The 8,285-nt window shown below is 41.3% G+C and overlaps 1 protein-coding gene across 4 annotated transcripts; it reads left to right on the plus strand.

The window, feature by feature from the left end:
* Positions 1-1,234: 1,234 nt before the first annotated feature.
* Positions 1,235-2,951, plus strand: LOC122944936. Of its 4 annotated transcripts, none has more exons than XM_044303681.1 (3): positions 1,235-1,549; positions 1,795-1,882; positions 2,098-2,951. In XM_044303681.1, exons 1-3 carry the CDS (start codon positions 1,450-1,452, stop codon positions 2,903-2,905), a joined length of 996 nt encoding a protein of 331 aa, XP_044159616.1. In that variant the 5' UTR covers positions 1,235-1,449; the 3' UTR covers positions 2,906-2,951. The 4 variants fall into 4 exon arrangements, with proteins under 4 accessions (XP_044159616.1, XP_044159617.1, XP_044159618.1 ...); XM_044303682.1 differs by having other exon boundaries at positions 1,238-1,549; positions 1,795-1,887; XM_044303683.1 differs by having other exon boundaries at positions 1,238-1,549; positions 1,795-1,877.
* The last annotated feature ends 5,334 nt before the right edge of the window (positions 2,952-8,285 follow it).

The raw sequence follows: 8,285 nt of genomic DNA on the forward strand, positions 1-8,285 counted from the left end.
AAATTCTCTAAAAAGGGTTCTCCTGAAATTGCCAATCACTTAGAACTGTACCAGTCCACCATGGATTCTTTAAAATTGTATTCTGATGCGGACAGGATCAGATTCCTACCATGGGCATTTGATGGTAAATATCGCCACTACTTTATTTCATTTAGGGAGAGGGGAATTCAGGATTGGCAGGATGTTTTGCATGAGGTCAAATTAGAATTTGGACCTTACCGTACTGTTACTGCTGCAAAACGTGATATCTATAAACTTACATGTAGACCCAATCAGAGTCCCCGTGAATTCCTCCCTATCCTTAAAAATGCCTATGGGTTGGCGTATAGATCCCCAAACTGGGAGTCTGAGGAGTTCAAACAGCTGTTTTATGATGCAATGCCCATGCAAATTAAACTTAGCTTGGCTAGAGATCTTGATCTCAAAGCTCCCTTGGACAGGTTGGTGACGGCTGCCACCTCACTGTATAACATCAGTGAATGCCATGCTACAGGTGAGAGGAGATATAAAAAGTCCCCAGAACAAAGCATAGCAGAAGCTAAGGTAAACCCTAGCTTCAAATTTGAAACGCAGCCACGTAAGTACCCTCAGTCTACAGGACCTGTCCAACAAACCCAGCGACAACAGTTAGGACCCAAGCAAACAAGACCTCAGAGCCCCAATGGGCCAGAGGGGGATAACTCCAGTGCTGGCAGGTTTAACTACCGTCCCCAATATTACAATAGGGGTCCCCAGGGGGGATACAGGCGCTGGAACAACAGGCCCAGACAACAGAAGGAAAATAGGCCTGAATCCCCTACCTCACCTAGAAGTCGGTCACCCACTTCTAATAAGGGCACACCAGAGGTCCAAACTGTGCGCAAACCAAACAATCGTTTGGATCAGTTGGCAGATCAAGTGGCCAAATTACAGGAGATCGTTAGTAAAATGTCCCAGGTGTCAACTGGAAAACAGCCTGAGTCTTTTTTAGGGGCAACTGCAGGACCCAGCTCAGCCCCATAATGCAGGCAGGGCAGGGTCAGAGCCCAGGCCGGTGCAAGGCTACTGAGATGGTTGTAAAAGAATCTAATGTAATTTCTAATCCTACTTTGCCTTGCAGTGTTCTTGTCCCTAAAATTGAGGCCAAGGAGGAGATGTCTAACATGTTGTCTATATTACAGTCTAATCATGATGATTCCTGCACTAATGTGTCTTCTCCAGTGAGTGATCCTATCACCTCAGCGTCCATCTGCGAGCTGCCGTCTGTAAGCTGTGATGTGATCCAGTGTTCTCCAAAGGTGGGGGCTGCTGCTGCCACCGCGAGCAGCAAGAATTCCAAGAATTCATCAGAGGTCGCGACGCTGCAGAAAGGTCAAATCCTTAACAAATGTCAAATAAGTGATCACCCTAATTTTTTATGTGATTTGTTTCAGATAGAAGGCCGATATTTTCTTGATTCCTATCTCCAAGATGAACTTATCGGACCAATCAGGGGTTTACTTGACACAGGATCACAAGCCACTATATTGTCATATAGTTATTTGCCCAGAAGAATCTGGAGAAAGCAGCCGTGAGTGCCAAAATCTACTATGATCTGAAGACTACTCAAAAGGAGTACCAAATTTCTGATCAGGTTTATCTCTATAACTTCGCCCGGGATCAGGTGAAGGAAAGGAAGTTCCTGCCTTCCTGGAAGGGACCCTATGTCGTCACTGACAAATTGTCACCTGTGGTCTACAAGATCAAAATTCCTAAGGGGGATGAATTTATAGAGAAATGGGTGCACATGAATCAATTACGTGTTTGTCATCCTAGGTCACAACTTCGCCAAATGGAAGGATTGCCGGATGATGAAGAGTAAAGAGATAACAAGGTTCCAGCTAAAGACGGAAACCCAGGATTGGTATAGTATGAACATACAAATGTACTAACCTATCCTCATGTATTTTCCTCTGTGACTAATTATCTCTTGACTCACTTTTGTATCGAGAACTTGCTCTGTCCAAGAAAAGAAACAAGACCAAATCAAAGATGTATGGTAGTATTAACTCTTTTCTTGCAGGAGTAATAAAAAGTGGAAGATGTATGTACTTATATTTGTCATACAATATATTACAGGTGCAAAATGGCACGGAGGGTTGTTGCCGTTATCTACATCGTCCTGATCTTGGGGAAGGAGTTCCAGGCCGAGCCGATTGCTGTACCAGGCCCTTCATCTGGGATCATGCTACAGGATACCACGGGATTCATCTTGACGAATAAGAGGATTCTATCCCAAAAGATCTACGTCAGTTTGGACCCACGTGTCTTCGTCGAGAGACAGTTCAACATTTCTGAGATTTCGTCTCCGGAGATAAAGATTTGGTATCAAATGCACATCGGCTATTCCCAAGAAAGAGTTACACAGATCCTGGAACAGACAAGGAAAACCATGACCAGAGAACAGTTTTCAACAAGTCGACGACCAAAGCGGTTCATTTCTGCAATTACAGCCGCCATAATCTTTGCCGTAGTGGGCACTGTCATTGCCACCGGTGTATCAGCTGTTAATTCCATCTCTATTAAGACATTGGAACTTGAGATCGGTTCACTGAAAAGGAACCTAATGAGTATTCATGCAGAGATGGAGAACCAGAAAAAACATTTATCGGACTTATATTCCGTTGTAGAGGATACTGTCGTCACCACCGACTTTCACTCAAAGTTATTGACTCATTCAATGAATCTTCATGAGAGTCACGAACAGTTTAAACAAGAACTAATGTCTCTAAAGACTCTGAATGAAAACCCCATTGTGACATTCCAATGTAACCCAACATCTCTATTGGATTACATTGTAATGAAGGGGGATTTTGTTGTGCTTTTTCATAAGTTTAAACAGTTATGTTTACTTATTTTAGTTATAATGGGTATTCATTGCCTTTAAGAGCAATGTTGATTTATATTCACTGTTTTGTATGAAGTTTCATGTAGGCCAAAGTAAGTCCATGAGAAGATTACTGTACTGTTCAAAAGCTACTGTTATTGTAACAATATATTATACATTTAGAAAGTTAGAAGATACACCGCACCTGCAGATTCTGAGGCTTCATTGTTTTTCCTATCTGAACATGAATTCTACAGTGTGAGAATGGTCTAGATGTTCCTCAAAGTATATATTCATGTATCAAAGTTTGTCCCTCAGCCCTGAGACAAGGCCTCTAGATGTCAGAGGTGTGAAGTAGTGAAAATACTAGGCATGTATGAGTTAACCCTTAATGGTATGATGCTTATTGCTTATACAACAGTGCCATCTAGATATAAGCGGTTAATACTACATCAGTAGCAAAATTGCATTCTGGGTAGTATTATGACGCCATGCTCCTTATCAATGCACACACCCCTCCAACAATGATTGGAAAGTTCCAAACTCGGAGGGCGTGTTCATCTGATAAGTTTTGGGTTAAGAAACCAGTTACCAAAAAAAAAGAAGGAAGGAGAAAGAAAGAAAAAAAAAGAGAAACAAACATTTGGATTATAGATCTCTGGAAAATCATTTGGATTATCGGGAAAAACTCTTGAGAGCTGGCTGCCCCAAGACTCTGCACATCACTTGACCCTTGGGTAATGTATATTTTGTTTTATGTAGTATTGATCTTAATTAATTGGCTTGATACTTAGCCAGATACCCGCTCATTTGCGGACGTGTAACGTTAGTTGCTACATCCGTATTTTCTCTGATTTCAGTTACGATGCATATAACTGAAAGAAGGGGATAATATTGGAGAAACTCTTTGTTGGGAATCTTTGAATTCCCTAGTTTTATATCAAGCCAATAATTTATAAGTTTTGTTGCAATACTACCATTATCTGAAAGATTGGTCATCATTTTTGGGCAGAGCAAGGGCTTGTACCTGTCATCTTCTTGATTGAGTTTTCCGCATAATCCATTGATTGTATATCTCTCACAGATTTAAAGCTGTATTGCATAATATTCTTGTGTTGGTTGAGTAGTGTTTTGTTGGTATCATATAGTGGTGAATTCTGGGTACTACATATCATTGTATATTATTGAAATTTAGGTTGATTCATTTTTGTTTGTATTTTAACCTATTGTATAATAAACCATTTATATTTTTGCATAGACGCTTGTACCCTGTTTTACTGATTGCACAAAATAATCAGGTTCTTGATTGAACTCTTTAAGATGTTTATGTCCATCTAACTGGGTCAATATAGTTTGCATAATTTTTCTTTTGACCCGATAATTTTTTTTAAAATATTTATATAAAGCATTTGCTTTATATACCCGACAGGAGTTATTTGGTCAGTTTTGGCCCCGTAACTGCCCAAATAAGTGAAGTGTGCAGTGATTCTAAGGCCCCTTGCAGACGAGCATGTGCAGATTATGTCCGGATGCGTTGCGAATGCTTTCAGTGAAAAATGCGCAATTTCACAAACAAAGTCATTCAGTGTTGTCTGCGATCGCGTGCAGTTGATCAGTTTTGATCGTGCGGGTGCAATGCGATTTAATGCGTTTTGCACGCGCATGATAAAAAACTGAAGGTATGCAAACAACATCTCTTAGCAACCATCCGTGAAAAACGCATCACATTCGCACTTGCTTGCGGATGCGATTTTCACGCAGCTCCATTCACTTCTATGGGGCCAGCGTTGCGCAGAATATAGAACGTGCAGCGATCTTTACTCAACGCACAAGTGATGCGTGGAAACCAACGCACATGTACACAGCCCCATTGAACGGGTCCGGATTCCGTGCAGGCGCAATGCGTTCACATCACGCAGAATACTCGCTCGTGTAATTGGGGCCTAAGAGTGACGCCTGTCATCTACATGTCATACTGACTCACAGTATTGGTTCACTACCACAGTGTACTACACAACTATAAAGGCTTTCTGCAGCCAGGAAATAGCAGTTTTTTAACGCAATTCGGCACAAATAAATTCAGATCAAATCAAATATTTTTGAAAAATTTGGCAAACCAGCCGAATCACATTTTTGATATATTCGCTCATCTCTAATTATGACTGTAAGTTCCATATTTTACATCGATTTTTAACATTGATTATGTTTACAGGGTCAGCTTCTGGGATCGTAGAGGCCATAAATTTATAAAATGATTTGTCACCCAGGACAGCTCTTGCTTACAGCCTCAGATTTTCCAATAGAGGATGACAGGCAATGAACAATAGCTCTGCTGTTGTGATGATGCACATCAGTCCTATAGGCTCCTGTCCAAACTTGGATTTTATTATTCTCCTCCCATCACTGTGCACCTCATTTAAAAGACTTGGAATCTAAGCGCTGGTCTGCACTGAATTACACCTAATTGCACAATGTCTGTGCTAAAAAATATCCTTTGTAAACGTCTCATATTATAATATTTACAGTGAATATTTTATTACAGAGTTAAGACGGCAAAAAGCTTTTATAAAATCTGGTCCATCCATGTCTCACATAGTCATCCGTTCATTTAAATAGATGCTATGTAATACTGTATTAAAGAGGAGCTGTCACCTTTCCTGGCATGTTCTTAGTAACTTCTTGCATTCACCATGTAATTACAATTCTGAAGCATCTATTTGTATGACTCTATGTTGTGCCTTTCGTCTATTATTTCTACTAGAATATTATGAAATAATTTCTAGCAGTTGGGGGTGTGTCCCTGCGCAATCTGCCACTGGCAGCACTGATTGATTGGGTAGTGTCAGACTGTGCAAGGACACCCCCCAACTGGAAACACCCAGTTATACCTTGCACACTGCTGGAAATTCATAAACTTCTAATTGCAATAATGGACAAATGGCAATAGGTGGTATAACTTTAGACAAAAGCGCTTATCCAGGCACCACATTTATCCTCCACCCTGAGCCCCTATGATAAATTTGGCACATCCTTAGGGTCCATTCAGATGTCTGTGTGTGTTTTGCGGATCCACGTATCCGCAAAACACGGACATCGGCGATGTGTGTTCCGCATTTTGTGGACCGCACATTTCCAGCACTTAATAGAAAATGCCTATTCTTGTCCGCAATTGCGGACAAGAATAGGACATGCTCAATTTTTTTTCGGGATCGGAATTGCGGACCCGGAAGTGCGGATACGCAATTCCGGATCCGGGCAGCACATCGCGCTGCCCCATAGAAATGAATGGGTCCGCAATTCCGTTACGCAAAATGCGGATCGAAATTGCGGATGTGTAAATGGACCCTTAGACTGTCTTACACTGTCTACATTTCAGACAGACATAGTAAATCTGCTCAACTTAGTCTTAAGCAGGTACATTAGGTTGGATTTTAATATTTGCTCAGAGCTAAGATCTTCCAGGCCCTTTATGAGTTTAGTTGCTCTACTTTGCACTTTTTCTAACCCCAGGGCATCCTTGTTATGGACTGGTGCTGAGAACTGAACCATGTATTTCAGGTGAGGCCGTACCAATGCTTTGTATAGTATCAATATTACATCCATGTCCCATAAGTCCATGTCTCTTTTAATACAAGACACAAGTTTGTTGGCCTTAGAGGCAACTGACTGCCATTGCATGCTGTTATTTAGTCTATGATCTACTAATACACCCAGATCCTTTTCAACAAGTGACCCTCCCAGTTTTACCCCCCACCCCCAGGACATATGCCATATGACATTATTAGCCCCCATGTGCATAACTTTACATTTATCTATATTGAACCTCATTTGCCAAATGGAGGCCCAAACAGGAAATCTGTCCAAGTCAGCTTGTAACATCTTCCATAGACTGGACCGTATTACAAAGTTTGGTGTCATCTGCAAAAATAGAAAAAGCACTATTAATTCCATCCTCTATGTCATTAATGAAGTTAAATAATAGCGGATCCAGCACAGAACCTTGGGGTACACTACTGGGGACCATTCAGAGTAGGAATTATTGACCACAACTCTAGTTACGATCATGAAACCAATTTTCAATCCAATTACAAATAATATTTGTAAACCAATAGACCTAAATTTAACCAATAGGCATCCATGCGGGACAGTCTCAAACGCCTTTACAAAGTCCAAGAACACAATATCGACAGCCTTCCCTCTGTGCGGGTTTCTACTCACCTCCTCATAAAAAAACTAATCAGGCTAGTTTGATAGCTTTTCTTCTTAGTAAAACCATGTTGGCTATCACTTATTATATTATTGTCAGTTACATAATTCTGGATGTTCTACTGTAGGAGGCCCTCAAACATTTTTTTTCACAATGGATGTTAAGCTTACTGGTCTATAAATTCCTGGTGAAGACCTAGCACCCTTTTTGAAAATAGGCACTAGTGATGGACGAACATCGGCCGGGATGATTCGCAAACGCGCGTTCGCGATCAAATGTTCGCGAACTGCGCGTTCGCGGCAGGCCATATTCACGTTAACGGCAGGCGAAAACCTTCAGGTCATTTTTGCAGCCAGCAAGCACTTACTAGAAGTACACAAATAGTCCCACAACATGGACAGTGATATACCAGAGGGGGTCATTGGCAAAAATTCCCCCCAAAAATATATATTTTAATCAGGGGCCATTTTTATGCGTCTTAAAGGGAAACTCTTAAAAAAAGTGCCCTGCTGGAGCCTAGAAAAAATGTATTTCCTATCAGTTTGATGTATACAAATGTGCAGCACTTCGAATGTTTTTATCTTGCAGAGTCTATTAAAAAAATGCATACGTTAACATACATTTTTTTTCTATCATGGAACTGTATGGGGAACAGACTCCACTGTATGGCATCAGTCTGAGGCATCTGTTAATGCATACATTTTTGGTATGCATTAAATGGATGGCAAAAATAGGATGAGAACCCAGCCCTAGTGTCAGAATAAGCACCAGTACACAGCGGAGCAGCGTGGCGGAGAGGGGAGGCCGCCATGTACTGACAGAGCGCTACCTGGTCCTGGTGGTCAGGGATGAGGACTGTGCTTCCCAAGGGTCATTTTCTACTGGGAAACACAGGGCACAGTATAATACACTAGAATCTATATAATATAAAGATATTAGCCCTACCACCAATTAATAATACAATTAGGTGGTCATTTATTATATAGAAATACGTCTATGTTAGGCGTATTTCTGACACAGGTTGTGGCGCAAAGGTCCTTAGCACTGCAATCTGCATATTTTTCCCGCTCATGCCAGGTCTAAAAAAGGATGGCATGGGCAGGGAAAGGGATACAGTTATGGCCATCCAGATATTGGATACCACCGCCATACATTGACCGGATAACACCTCTGCACAGTGACCAGATAACACCGCCATACCGTGACCAGATAAAAGGGTATAAGAGGGCACAG

The sequence above is a fragment of the Bufo gargarizans genome, chromosome 8, assembly GCF_014858855.1.
Source record: "Bufo gargarizans isolate SCDJY-AF-19 chromosome 8, ASM1485885v1, whole genome shotgun sequence".
NCBI lineage: Eukaryota > Metazoa > Chordata > Amphibia > Anura > Bufonidae > Bufo > Bufo gargarizans.